Source organism: Somniosus microcephalus, chromosome 11 (assembly GCF_052327205.1).
Source record: "Somniosus microcephalus isolate GS21.2 chromosome 11, FLI_Smic_1.0, whole genome shotgun sequence".
NCBI classification, from domain to species: Eukaryota; Metazoa; Chordata; class Chondrichthyes; order Squaliformes; family Somniosidae; genus Somniosus; species Somniosus microcephalus.
Window position 1 is genome coordinate 23968092 of NC_140997.1, and position 15155 is coordinate 23983246.

Sequence of the window (15155 nt, forward strand, 5' to 3'; positions counted from 1 at the left end):
TAGATTTTCTTCTCCAGACACCCAGCGGTGTCCTGAGGTGTGTTGTGCCGAAGAGGAAAAGGGTGCACTGCAGTTTTATCTCAATGCGGGGGAGCTCCTGGGGCAGGCCCAGCTGAGAAACGGGGGTGGAATTGTAAGCACGGCTGTGTATCGGGTGTCCAAGATCAGGATCTACTGACTGCTGATGGAGGTCAGTTATCTGCAAGTTCGTACTCATGTCAGACGACTACTGTACTACAATTTATAAGCTGATCGGGAGAGATGAAATAAGGTGGGAGGAGGTTCGTGTGGAGCAGAAACACCGGTGTGGACCTGTTAGGCTGATTGGCCTGTTTCTGTGCTGTACGTACTATGTAATATAATGCTTCCGTGTAACCAAATGGTCCAAGATGTTCTACAGGACAGGTGAACACCAAGCAGAATGGTTAGGTGAAATTGGGTTGACTGGTGGGCTGAAGGTTGAATTTGGCCAAATAAACTCATCTCATTTATAATCCTGATATCCAGCAGAGATTTTTTTCATTTGCCTCATCAATGACATAATCGATTTTAAAGCACCTTGGGCGAAAAAAAAAATCGAGTTTGGGGCATTAACTTCGTAGCGCCCTGGAAAAATTAGCGCCCCCACGCTGGAACTTCAGTGGTTGCGCCTCGAGGGAAGCGGGGCGCAACTGGAAACACCCCACATCCCTCTTCGGGCGCTGCGAGTCAATAACGTGGCGCTACGTGCCGCGGTATTGCAGGCCTTCCTCCCCTTCTTAAAGGGGAGGAGCCTTGCGCAGCGCGACCCTGGGCCCCCGGGGATCAGGAGTGCCGGCAAAAGAGCCCGGCACTCAAGAGAAACGCTGGGGCTCTTGGAGCACAGCCGGCACTCTGCGAGGGGGGGGGCCGTTCAGGAGGCTGGGGACGGGAACGCAGGCAGGTGCTGGCAGGCAGCCAGCAACAAAAATGGCCGCCCCGCACCTCACCTTTAAATTGCACCTCCCCAGCTGCAGGTCGCTGCATACGGCGATGACGTCATCGCCGGTGGCGCAGCGCCGCAGGATGCTACCGGTTAGCGCCGCTGCTAACCTCCCCCTTAAACTTCGCGGGAGGCGTGGGCGGCACCGCGCCCGGGCGCTAGTTGCTTTGCGCCCCTTTAGCGCCCTCTTGGGGAGGCACAAAGCATCTCAATTTTTTCCCCTTTATCTTTAAATGCTTGACATCCATAGACAGAAGCTACATGTTCAGGCTCATCACCATACCTAGTGCTGAGAAAAATGTCATGCCCAGGGAAAATCTGAATTCCCAGTTCAATTTTGAAGCGTGTCATGTGGACAATATCAATGCAATTGCAAGGGTCTCAATTCAAACCTGGTCTTGCAGATCGTTCTGGGAGTGGGAATCCTCCTCCTCCTCATCCGTGCATTGAGTATCTCCGATTTAAGCGGGGGAGAATTCTATTTACAACCAGTCCGGAAATCCATAGTGGTTGATGAATCAGGAAATATAAAGCCAACATTTAGGAACAAAGGTAAGATAATTAATTGTTCAGTTTTTAATGAAGATTCGTTAATGGAGATGTTTCTTTAAATCAATCATTAAACACAAGTTTAAACGGCCAGTCTGAATAACTCCAGATGTTTAGGGAGGTCGGGACTAGCAGAGAAATGATTGACTCAGGTTTTGGTGGATTCATTGGAAAATCATTGACCCCCAACAGACAACAAACCAAACTGTTCCCTGACTCGAACAGCAGGACCCCTTAGAATTCGGATGTGGCCAACACTGGCAAGGCAGTATTTATTGTTCATCCCCCCCACTCCCCGGTGCCCTGAGGGCGTTTAGATTCAACCCCACAGTGTGGGACTGGAGTCACATGTAGGCCAGACCAGGTAGGGGTGGCATTCTTATTCTAAATGATATCATAGTGAACCAGTTGGAGTTATATGATAACCCGGCAGCTTTCATGGTAATTTTCTGCTGCTAATTACCAGATCTTTAAAAAAATGCAATTTCACAACTAGCTGTGGTGGGATTTGAACTCATATCCTCTGGGTTACTATAAGCACTAGGCTACTGTACCCATGTACTCGTACAGCTCCTGTCCAGGCCCAGGAGCGTCACGATTTCCTATCCCAGGCAATCTCCATGGCTTGGGAGCACCCCCCCCCCCCGACACAGTGCACCCCTTCACAGGACACAGTGCCGCTGGGAAACTGAGACACAGCCAGAAAGTCCCAATGAGACTTTGACAACTTGAAGGGGAAGGGAGGTTAAAAATGTCATTGAAGTATCTCCTGAAGTCTTGGGCCTAACCCTGGGACCCTCGCAGGCCCTCCAGTCAGAGAGGGTTCAAGGGCAGGCCACAGTGCTTTGGGAAAGCCTGGGCAGGGGCATCCAGTGAGCAGACAATCCAGAAAATGAAGCGGGAGGCCGGGAACATCTCTTCCCGGCTTCCTGTTGCATTGCTCAATGGACCCGAGCCTACTGCAGGCGCAGGCCAAGCTCTGCTCCCCAAAGGAAAAGCACATAATTTAAATGAAATATAAGGAGACAGAGACCCGGAAAGACAAATAGAGTAATCGGGCTGGATTTTCATTGAGGAGGCGGGTAGGAGGCGGGACTACAACTTTCGGGGTTGTAGTCCCGTCTCCATGGAGTTCTAGCCAACCCACGCGATTTTGACTTGATTGACCTTGTTGAGCCCGCCCAGCGGTCTCAGCAGGCCAATTAAGGGCCACCCGGCAACAGGTGACATCACAGATTGACATTTCATCTGTCAAGACCTTTTGACAGATGAAATATCAGCGTTTCACAGCTGTTTGAAGCTGTCAAACACTGACAATCTGTACTCCAGGTTAATTCCTTCCTCTCAGGATGATTTAGAGATCTCCCCGGAGCAGAAAGCAGAGGCTGCAGATTTGACAGCTGGCAGCCATTCTGCTTTCTGTGCCGGTGAGATGAGGGACTCCCGAGACCTGAAGGAAGGAAGCCTGAAAAGGTAAGTAAAGGTTAGTAAAACTTATTTAAACACTTTACACAGACCAAACACACTTACATCTGCACTCATGCACCCATCACTCACCTGAACATCAGACATCTCGACCCCTCCAAGCCTTTCATCCCGACAGCCCGCCTCGCTAACTTGGCATGGTTTGGAGCCGTCGGGAATCCCACACTTCAACATTAAAAATAGGGATTAGGCTAAAAACTGCCTGTTAACTACCTGTTAACAGGCAGTTAATTGGCACTAATCCCCTTCCCGCCTCAGGGAGGCAGGTCCCAGTGCAGGGCGGGTACCCGCCTCCTTTGAAACTGACATGGAGGCGGGATGGGGTCGGAACCCCTGATTTCGGGATTTTAAACCCCCACACGCCTCCAATCCCGACTCCACGGCCCACTGAAAATCCTGCCCATAGTGTTATACAGCACAGAAAGAGGCCCTTCGGCCCATCATGTCTGCGCCGGCCATCAAACCCTGTCTATTCTAATCCCATTTTCCAGCACTTGGTCCGTAGCCTTGTATGCTATGGCGTTTCAAGTGCTCATCTAAATGCTTCTTGAATGTTGTGAGGGTTCTGGCCTCTACCACCCTTTCAGGCACTGAGTTCCAGATTCCAGCCACCCTCTGGGTGAAAAAGTTTTTCCTCAAATCCCCCCTATACCTCCTGCCTCTTACCTTGAAACTATGCCCCCTGGTTATTGACCCCTCTACTAATGGGAAAAGCTCCTTTCTATCTACCCTATCTACGCCCCTCATAATCTCTGTCCCTTTTTCCTGAAGCGAGTGTTCCCCATGGGCAACGGTCAGGAAAGTTAGCCCTTCGGACTCTTGTTGCTAACTTATAATGGAGTCTTAACACTATATAGTCAGTCAGATCTCCCATCATTATAGTCTTTTGCCCATTAGCTGATTATTATGACACTGAATGGCATAATGTGCTAGTTCACAGAGAATGGTGCCAATCTGTCTATCCATGGACATCACCAGTCTCGGACAGGAATCATTGTTTATTATTGGAGTTCTCAATCAATGCAAATTTGAACTGATGTAGTCTTTACGGTAAGCAATGACTCAGGATACTGGACCGGACGTTATGTTTGTGAGTTTCCATCAAATTGGATCCGATTCACAATATATTTCAATTGCAAAATTGGTGCTTTCAAGTTGAAGATCAATAGATTTTTATAGGCTATCAAGGGATATGGAGCTGAGGCAGGTAAAAGGAGTTGAGTGACAGATCAGCCATGATCTAATTGAATGACGGAGCACTTTTTCAAGGGGGCTTTGAGGTGTCCTTGAAGCATTTCCTCTGCCCACCTGGGGCTCTTTTGCTGTGTCGGAGCTCAGAGTAGAGTGCATGCTTTGGGAGTCTTGTATCGGGCATGCAGACGATGTGGCCCGTCCATCGGAGCTGATCGAGCGTGGTCAAAGCTTCGATGCTGGGGATGTTGGCCTGAGCGAGAACACTGACGTTGGTGCGCCTATCCTGCCAATGGATTTGCAAAAGTTGCAAATCCTTGAAAAAGTGCAACATCCCCACTGACACCTGGGAATCCCTGGCCCAAGACCGCACAAAGTGGAGGAGAAGCATCCGGGAAAGCGCCGAACACCTCGAGTCTCTTCGCCGGGAGCAAGCGGAAGTCAAGCGCAAACAGCAGAAAGAGCGCACGTCAACCCAAGCACCCCACCCACCCGCCCACCCCTTCAACCACCGTCTGCCCCACCTGTGACAGAGACTGTTGGTCCCGCATTGGACTCATCAGTCACCTGAGAACTCATTTTTAGTGTGGAAGCAAGTCATCCTCGGTTCCGAGGGACTGCCTAAGAAGAAGAATTAGAATGAATGCAGTTTCCTTGTTGATCCAGTTGCCAAGTGGCCGTTTAATGTTTCCAGGTGCGTCATTCAGCCTTTGTCTTAACAGCTAGGGGAGAATTTCCAGGCCAGATAAACGATATAAGCTATTGAGATTGAGGTGCCCCTGTTCACACGCTTTCAGCCAATGGTGCAGAGATGCAGGAGGATTTTCACTAAAGGAGTACAATGCTGTACCTCGGACATTAATGCATTAGCACTCATTTTCCAGTTGAGATTTATTCTGCAGGAGTTTAACGTCTTGATTGTACTACAGTACATAAACAGTGGCAGATGGCTGAGAGTAGGTTACTCATAAACAAGGTCAAAGGGCAAGTGTGCCTTTCAGCCCAAACGGGTGTCAAGTGTTTTATTTGAATACAACAGCTATCAAGAGTAGAGGAAAGTAATAAAAACAGGCCCAACCAGTTCCCATCCACCACCACCCTCCTCCGCCTGGCTGAACTTGTGCTCACATTGACCAACTTCTCCTTTGGCTCCACTCGCTTCCTCCAAATTAAAGGTGTTGCTATGGGAACTCGCATGGGTCCCAGCAATGCCTGCCTTTTTGTGGGATATTTGGAACACTCTTTGTTCCAGTCCTACTCAGGTTCCCTCCCTCACCTCTTTTTCCGGTACATTGATGACTGCATCGGTGCTGTTTCCTGCTCTTGCCCTGAACTAGAAAATTTCATTCACTTTGCTTCCAATTCCCACCCTTCCCTCACCTTCACATGGTCCATCTCCGACTCTTCCCTTCCCTCCCTCGACTTCTCTGTCTCCATCTCTGGAGATAGGCTATTCACAAACATTCACTACAAGCCCACTGACTCCCACAGCTACCTGGACTACACTTCCTCCCACCCCGCTTCCTGTAAAGACTCTATTCCATTCTCCCAGTTTCTCCGTTTCCGCTGCATCTGCTCTGACGATGCCACCTTCCATACCAGTGCTTCCGACATGTCTTCCTTTTTCCTCAACCGAGGAATCCCCTCTACTGTGCTTGACACGGCCCTTGACCGTGTCCATTCTATTTCCCGTACTTCTGCTCTCACCCCTTCCCCTCCCTCCCGGAACCACGATAGGGTTCCCCTTGTCCTCACCTTTCACCCCACCTGCCTCCACATTCAATGGATCATCCTCCGCCATTTCCGCCACCTCCAGCACGATCCCACCACCAAACACATCTTCCCCTCACCTCCCCTTTCAGCATTCCGAAGGGACTGCTCCCTCTGCGACATCCTGGTCCACTCCTATACAACCCCCAGCACCCCTTCCCCTTCGTCCGGCACCTACCCGTGTGATGTGCCTTCAATAACCACAAAACTAGAAGTTATAGACTTTAACAAGTTGGCTTTTAATCACTAAGATCAGAGCTAACATCTCAACACACCGACTGGCTCACAGGAATGAGTCATACAGATCCTGAGATCTTTATGTAAGAGAAGTCAGGGGCGGAGCCAAGACCTGGAACCTTCCAGGTTAGTCAGGAAAGAGAAAGTGAAACTATACACCGTGTGGGGGAGGGTAATATACATGAGTGCAAAACGAATACAGGAAAATACAGGATCAAGACAAACAGATTTCATTACATTCACCCCTTCTTTAGATTTAGTCCATCGGGGTGATGTTTCTTAAAAGTTGGTATAAGTGAGTCTGTCAGGAGGTTTTGCAGTTCTCAGTGATCGGCGCAAAGCTGGTTGGGGTGCCTCTAGGGGAGTGGATTCTGGTTCCTCCGCTGTCCGGGCCTCCGCAGTGTCTTCCAGGTTATCTGCAGTGTCCTCCAGGTTAAAGTTGGGTATTGATACCTCCGGGCGTCCTGTCTCTTTGTAGTGTAGGTCTTCCTCGGGTAGTCTCTCATCGTTCTCTCCGCTCCCCGAGGGAGCGAGGTCTTTTATGGAAACAGTGTCCTCTTGCCCGTCAGAGTATTCGATATAGGCGTACTGAGGGTTTGCATGGAGGAGCTGTACCTTTTCCACAAGGGGGTCCGTTTTATGGCCTCTCATGTGCTTCCGCAATAGTACTGTCTCCGGAGATGTCAGCCACGCGGGTAGAGATATGCCCGAGGTGGATTTCCGGGGGAAAACGAACATCTTTTCGTGAGGGGTAGCGTTAGTGGCTGTACATAACAGAGACCTTATGGAGTGGAGCACGTCTGGGAGGACTTCCTGCCAGCGGGAGGTCGGAAGGCCTTTTGACTTTAAGGCTAACGTGACAGCCTTCCAAACAGCAGCATTATCCCTTTCCACTTGCCCATTACCCCGGGGGTTGTAGCTAGTGGTTCTGCTAGTGGCTATCCACTTTGAGAGCAAGAACTGGCGCAGTTCGTCACTCATGAATGACGTCTCCCTATCGCTGTGTATGTAGTTCGGCATGCCAAACATGCAGAATAGATTACAGAGACACTTGATGACCGTGGCACTGGTCATGTCTGGGCAGGGAATGGCGAAGGGGAAGCGGGAATATTCATCGATGATATTGAGGAAGTATACGTTATGGTCGGCAGAGGGAAGGGGTCCCTTGAAGTCCAGACTTAGGCGCTTGAATGGCCGTGTGGCTTTGATAAGGCATGCACGGTCAGGCCTGTAAAAACGAGGCTTGCATTCCGCACAGATGCGGCAGGCTCTGGTCATTGCCCTGACCTCCTCGATGGAGTGGGGCAGATTGCGGGACTTTATAAAATGGTATAGTCGGGTGACCCCTGGGTGACAGAGGTCGTTGTGGAGACCCTGTAATTTGTCCGTATGAATGCTGGCACACATTCCCCGCGATAGGGCGTCTGGGGGTTCATTAAGGGGTCCCGGCCTGTACATAATATCATAGTCGAACGTGGATAGTTCGATCCTCCACCTGAGTATTTTGTCATTCTTGATTTTCCCCCTTTGTTTGTTATTAAACATGAAAGCCACCGACCGCTGGTCGGTGAGCAGGGTGAAACGTTTGCCGGCTAGGTAGTGTCTCCAGTGCCGCACTGCCTCCACTATAGCCTGTGCCTCCTTCTCGACAGAAGAGTGCCTGATTTCAGGTCCCTGAAGGGTTCGGGAGAAGAAGGCCACACGTCTCCCAGCCTGATTGAGGGTCGCAGCTAAGGCAAAGTCTGACGCATCGCTTTCGACTTGAAAGGGAATGCTTTCGTCCACTGCACACAGTGCAGCCCTTTCAATGTCCTGTTTGATACTGGTGAAAGCCTCCCGAGCTTCAGCTGATAGTGGGAAGGACGTCGATTTAATGAGGGGTCGGGCCTTATCAGAGTAATTGGGCACCCATTGGGCATAATACGAAAAGAATCCCAGACACCTTTTTAAAGCTTTGGGATTGTGTGGCAGGGGCAGTTCCTTTAGAGGGCGTAATCGGTCAGGGTCCGGTCCAATTACCCCACCTTCCACCACACAGCCGAGGATACAGAGACGGGTTGTGTTGAAGACACATTTGTCTTCGTTGTAGGTTAGATTCAGCTTTAGGGCAGTTTTTAAAAATCTCGCAAGATTTAGATCGTGGTCTTGCTGGTTGTGCCCGCAGATAGTGACATTGTCCAGATAGGGGTAGGTAGCTTGTAGTTTATTCGCGTCAACCATGCGGTCCATCTCACGTTGGAAGACCGAGACCCCATTTGTTACCCCGAAGGGCACTCTGAGAAAATGGTAGAGGCGTCCGTTCACCTCAAAGGCGGTGTATGGGCGGTCCTCCGTTCTAATGGGGAGCTGGTGATACGCGGATTTGAGGTCGATAGTCGAGAAGACTCGGTATTGCGCAATCTGGTTGACCATTTCTGATATGCGGGGTAAAGGGTAGGCGTCCAGCTGGGTATAAATATTAACAGTCTGGCTGTAGTCAATTACCATCCATTTCTTTTCGCTATTTTTAACTATGACTACTTGGGCACGCCACGGACTGGTACTGCATTCAATAATGCCTTCCCGCAGGAGCCTGTCCACTTCCGCCTTGATAAAGTGTCTGTCTTCCAGGCTGTACCGTCTACTTTTGGTCGCTATGGGCCTACAGTTCGGAGCGAGATTAGCGAATAAAGAGGGCGGGCTGATTTTTAAGATTGATAGGCCACAGACTGTGAGTGGCGGCTGGGACCCGCCATATGCTAGCGTGACACTTTCGTGGTGGCACTGGAAGTCCAGGCCCAAGATTACATTAACACAGAGTTCTGGCATCACGAGGAGTTTAAAATCCTTGTAGTCCGTGCCTTTTACAGTCAGTGTTACCACACAGTAGCCCAAAATGTCCGAAGTGTGGGGCTTAGCAGCCATAGCAATTCTGCTCCGTGTAGGGGCTACCGTTAATGAGTGCCGCTGTACCAGGCTAGGGTGGATAAAACTCTCGGTACTCCCACAGTCAATTAAACATTTCGTTAAATTCCCATTTACCTGTATGTCCATCATGGATTTTGTCAATGGGTGTGGCCTGGATTGATCCACCGTGATCGAAGCCACTGTTGGGCCCTGGGCAGCCGTTGAGTCGGGAAAAGATGGCGGATCCTGCGTGTAGCCAGCAGATGTCTGGCGTACACTTCGTTTACTGGCCTCTGGTATTGGGCCTTCAGGATAGTGATGGCCTCCGTGTAAGAGGTGGCGTCCCGGATCGGATGAACGAATAAATCCGATGACTAACGCGAGTAGTCAGTAGACTCAGTTTATCTACCTCGCTAGCGGATGAGGCCCTCGCGAAGAGTTCGAAGCATTTGAGCCTGTGTCCAAATTGATTTGATGCTTCAGCAGAATGTGAATCCAAGTCCAGACGCTCTGGTTTTAGGAGTCGATCCATCCTAGTATTCTTTAGTGATTAAAATTGATGTGCCTTCAATAACCACAAAACTAGAAGTTATAGACTTTAACAAGTTGGCTTTTAATCACTAAGATCAGAGCTAACATCTCAACACACCGACTGGCTCACAGGAATGAGTCATACAGATCCTGAGATCTTTATGTAAGAGAAGTCAGGGGCGGAGCCAAGAGCCAAGACCTGGAACCTTCCAGGTTAGTCAGGAAAGAGAAAGTGAAACTATACACCGTGTGGGGGAGGGTAATATACATGAGTGCAAAACGAATACAGGAAAATACAGGATCAAGACAAACAGATTTCATTACACCGTGCAAGTGCAGGAGATGCAACACGCCCTTTTACCTCCTCCCTTCCCACTGTCCAGGGCCCCAAAAACTCCTTCCAGGTGAAAGAGCGATTTACTTGTACTTCTTGCAATTTAGTATACTGTATTCGCTGCTCATGATGCGGTCTCCTCTACATTGGGGAGACCAAACGCAGATTGGGTGACCGCTTTGCGGAACACCTCCGTTCAGTCTGTAAGGGTGACCCCGGGCTTCCGGTCGCCTGTCATTTTAATTCACCGCCCCATTCCCACTCAGACCTCGCCATCTGCGGCCTCTTACATTGTTCCAATGAAGCTCAACGTAAGCTCGAGGAGCAGCACCTCATCTTTCGATTAGGCACTTTACAGCCTTCTGGACTCAACATTGCGTTCAACAATTTCAGGCCATAACCTCGGCCCCTATTTTTTTCCCATTCATTTTATTTATTATTTATTTTTATTTTTTTCTCTCTCCCACATGGCAGCTGTCTTTCATTCTGCCAGTGCCATTCATCTGGAGCCATCTTTTGCTTCTTAACTTGTCCCATTACCATCTTCTTTTGCCTTGCACTATCTCTTAATGTCTCTTAATCTCTCCTGCCTTCCATCCTATCACAGACCTTCCCTTTTGTTCTTTCCTCCCCTCCCCTCTTTCCCTGCCCCTGCACTTGCTTAAAAACCTGTTCCATCTCCAGCTTTTTCCAGTTCTGACGAAGGGTCATTGACCTGAAACGTTAACTCTGTTTCTCTCTCCACAGATGCTGCCTGACCTGCATTTTCTGTTTTTATTTCAGATTTCCAGCCTCCGCAGTATTTTGCTTTTTGTAGAGGAAAGTAATATTTGCCGTCTGCTCAGAGGAAAGTCCAGGTCATGGTTACAGATGAGAATATAAAACTTTCATTACACAACAGCACATTGAGTGTACTTACGTGCCCCAGTCACTGAACTGGTAGTGTATGTAATTAGAAACCTGTGTACTACAAGTCGCTCCTTCCTTCCCAAAATCTTTTTCAATCCTTTCTAAACGGCAAACCTGGTGTCACTGAGTCAACATTTCTACCCTACTCTTTTCAGCCTTCGCAGAATCCTGCATCTGGGTCTTAGCCTTTACCTCGGTTTCTCAAGAGTAATCAAAGTCTATCGGGGCCATACACATGACCCGCCATCCACAGCCTCTATCAGCTGGAGATAGATTGTTGGAATACGGAAATGAAATTGTATTAATCTTTATCTGTTGGTTTTTAGGTCTGACGTTCTGCCGGGCCGCATATCTTTAATGATTTAAATTTACTTAAATGTCTAATATAATGGTCTTGTATTTCTAAGTGGACTGTGTGCAGGCTGGACCAATCATACAGTACGTCCTGTTATTATTCCCTACAATGTGACACCCACCCCTAAGACCCAAGTTTTACTTCAATAGGGCATTGATTTCACCAGAGAACAATCACAATGAACTGTTTTTCAAAGTGTTCGTCTCTGGAGATTTGCCTCCTCTCCTAAATGCGATGGTTCGTACTGGGGTACAGTTCCACGGTCACCCTCAGGTACTTGGTCACGTGACCATTCTTTACGTGTGAGGCGAGATAGTGATTTAACCCAGGTAGGTATCAACGCCAAGGTAGATTCCCCTACCCTCACTGGACACACGTGTGTGCACCTTCTAGCAGGAGTCACTGGTTAGCAATCAGGGATGGGCTGATGCCCCCTTCCTAACCCAAGGGTGCTGAGATCAGCTGTAGCCCTCCCACACCAACCCTGGCAAGACTGCTAACTCAGGACCACACCTTGAACCCTTCTGGTCTGGGTGACTCAGTGACGGGCTGCCTTCCTCATCTGAGCCATTGAGGGGGCTCTCAATTTTGCAAATGAGTGCCAAGTTCGACAAAAAGTAATAATAAAATGGATGTGCATGAAAATAATGGATCCTAGAAAAAGAATAGGGATTTTAGGTGGGAAGGATTGACAGAACCATAATTCACCATAGCTTTAACACCCGTTCCGTGCAGGCAGGCAAGGAAGGTTTAGGAATATAGGAACATAGCAACGAGAGTAGAACATTAAGCCCCTTGAGCCTGTTCCGCCATTCAATTAGATCATAGCTGATCTGTACCATAACTCCATCTACCCACCGTGGTTCCATAACCCTTACTACCCTTGTCTAACAAAATCCTATCAATCTCAGTTCTGAAATTTTCAGTTGATCTAGCCTCAACAGCTTTTTGGGGGGCAAGTGAGTTCCTGATTTCCACTACCCTTTGTATGAAGAAGTGCTCTACAACATCACCCATTGAACAGACTAGCTGTAATTTTAAGGTGAGGCACCCTTGTTCTGAATTCCCCCACCTGTAGGCTTGGCCTACTGAAATCCGGCAAGACCCCTGTGAAAATACACTAACTGACATGAATCAGTCATTCATGAAAAAAGACTTATGAAATAATACTGAGCGGCCTGCGGGTGGCGCTGTCCAGGGAGAGTATAAATACTCGGGCACGGGCCCAGCTTGCGCAGGACATGCTTAACAGGAACTAGTGAAGGACACAACTAGACCTCCATGTTGTAAAACAGTTGATTAAAGCTTTGTTTAACGCTTAGACCAAGTGCCTAGTAGTTTTCTTGCGTCACTAACATTTATTTATTTCCACCCCCCCCACACCCAACTACAGGACCAGTCTTGCCCGAATTAACAAGTAGAGGTGATTATAACCAGTTTAAACGAAACAGCAGAATACTGACCTACAGAGCAGGAGACGAGATAGATACAAGTACAGTCGTCAACAAAGAAACCGTCAGCACAACAGAAGCCGTCCAACTCCTAGAGGCTGGTTCCCCCTCCGCACCCAACGAGGAGGAAACATTGAAGGAACTGAAAGAAAGGAAAAGGACTAAAGCAGTTACACCTTTATCAGAAATCAGGTCAAGAGCAAAAACAACAAACCCACCCCTAGGCAGGGTGCACACAGAGCAAAGGGACCCCGATGTGAAGGAGTCAGCCTATACTTTGAAAAGAAAGCTGGAAAAACACAGATTGAAACTTAACTGACTACAGCTCCGGCTATTTTCCACATTAGCAAAAACTGATTTTGGAAAGATCAAAAGTGAACACAGATGTTCGGGGGGGCGAGAAAGAACCAAAAAGTCTCAGCTTGTGTTTTGCCTTTCACACAGTAAAGCTGTGACGAGTAGCTGGAGAGCACCTGGAAAGGGGAAAAAAAACAGAAAATGCTGGAGAAACTCAGCAGGTCAGGCAGCATCTGTGAAGAGAGAAACAGAGCTCACGTTTCAGGTCGTTTTCCAGTTCTGACGAAAGGTCATCGACCTGAAACGTTAACTCTATTTCTCTCTTCACAGATGCTGCCTGACCTACTGAGTTTTTCCAGCATTTTCTGTTTTTATTTCAAATTTCCAGCATCTGCAGTATTTTCTTTTTGGAAAGGGAAGGAGTTCTTGTGATGAGAGATCCACCGTCTATCTTTTTTCCTAACGGTTCTGACTGGAAGTAAAGGCTTGGCACGTTTCTACACCATTATCCAAGTGCGGACTAAGGGTCATCTCAGACAGTGTGCTGGCCTCCATGAAAAATGACTTGCCGTCCCTTCTCCTGACTACAACAGTGCCTACCACAGCAGATCTTTGAACTCACCCTCAACTTCTGGGTAATGCCTTTAAAGATGTGTCATCTATTTGAACAACAACTCTCAGGAGACTGTCTGGAGTATGTCTCAAGCCTTGTTCAAAGATGTCTGCTTCCTTCTACGAGCACATTAGCCTGGATTTTCCGATTGGCAATTATTTTAATGTTTGTGGTAACCTATGGTAACCATTAACAAAACACTGATCAGAAAATACAAGCTACAGTCTTATAAATTCGGCTGCACAGTGCCTGTTTTTCAAGTGCTAATGGGTCTACTAAACCCCCACTATGGTAGGTAGGAAGAGTGCACACATTTCAGGCTGGAGCTGTGCCACCCGCCACACTGGTAAAGAAGGCTGCACTGGTGGCAGGAGCGCACACCGGGCAACATTTAAAGGGGGAAATAATTTATTTAAATTCGGGTCGGTGCAGGGCCCCACTTCCGATTTTCGATCCCCCTTCCAGTGCTTTACTCGCCACGTGCTGAACTCGCATTGCACAAGGTGTCGCTAACCAGCAGGAAGGTCTCCGTGCTTACCCGAATGTGGATCCGGAACGGAGCGCGTGTGCTGACCTACATTGGCTCCTGGTTCACCAAGGCCTCGATTTCGATTTTAAAATTCTCATCCTCATGTTCAATTCCCTCCGTGGCCTCGTCCCTCCCAATCTCTGTAATCTCCTCCAGTCCTGCAACCCTCCAAGATCTCTGTGCTCCACCAATTATGGCCTCTGGTGCATCTCCCACTTCATTCGCCCCTCACCCCCTCCTTCAGCCATCATGGCCCTAAGCCCTGGAATTCCCCCCCCCCAAACCTCTCCGCCCCCTGCACCTCTTTCTCCTCCTTTAAGGCACTCTAGAAAACCTTCCTCTTTGACCATGCTTTTGGTCACCTGTCCTAATTTTTCTTTCTTGGGCTTGGTGTCAGCTTTTGTCTGACGACGCTCCTGTGAAATGCCTTGGGATGTTTTGCTACGTTAAAGCGCTATATAAATGCAAGTTATTGTTGTTAATCGTTGTGAATCTCTTGAAAATAAAGGCCTTCTGAGCAGTGTCCGGCCAGTATTTTAGTTGTGGAGTTTGTGAAGGAGCCTAGAAAACAATTTAATATGCTCATGTTTAAGCCCCCTGGTGACACATCAAGGATGTCAGTCAATAATAATAATTCAACTTTATTGTCATTGTACAATGCACAAGTACATGAACAATGAAATGTGATCTTGCAAGCTCCCATGAGTCCAGTACAAATAACATTAAACGTAAATAGCACCGTCCTGGGAGAAGCAAAGCCGCTGCGTCTGTGCGCCATTCCTCCTGTCCGACAATCTTCAGCCCAACGCCCGGGCCTGCTCACCAGCCGCCCCTCCCAGGGCTCCTTCCGTGACCTTCTGCACCTGGTCTTCCCTGATGGTCACCCCGCCAGGATACTAACCAGGCCTGGCTCTGCTTAGCAGCCAAGCACTTGCCAGTGACCCTGCCCCTAGTCCCAGGAACAGGACTTCACTTGACTTCACTCCTGAATCTATGCTGAGTAGGGTTGCCAGCTCTGGTTGGACGTGTTCCTGGAGCTTTCATCACATGACCTCCC

At 48.7% G+C, this 15155-nt stretch overlaps 1 protein-coding gene across 1 annotated transcript in view; it reads left to right on the forward strand.

Annotated features, from left to right (window-relative positions):
- The window catches only part of LOC147110388 (solute carrier family 38 member 10-like), a 60262-nt gene extending 47100 nt beyond the window's left edge, over positions 1 to 13162 (forward strand). Inside the window, exons 11-12 of the mRNA XM_086000347.1 lie at positions 1366 to 1513; positions 12602 to 13162. Of these exons, the coding sequence (XP_085856473.1) occupies positions 1366 to 1513; positions 12602 to 12978 (525 nt within the window). The 3' untranslated portion in view covers positions 12979 to 13162. The remainder of the gene's footprint in view (positions 1 to 1365; positions 1514 to 12601) is intronic.
- Positions 13163 to 15155: the final 1993 nt, after the last annotated feature.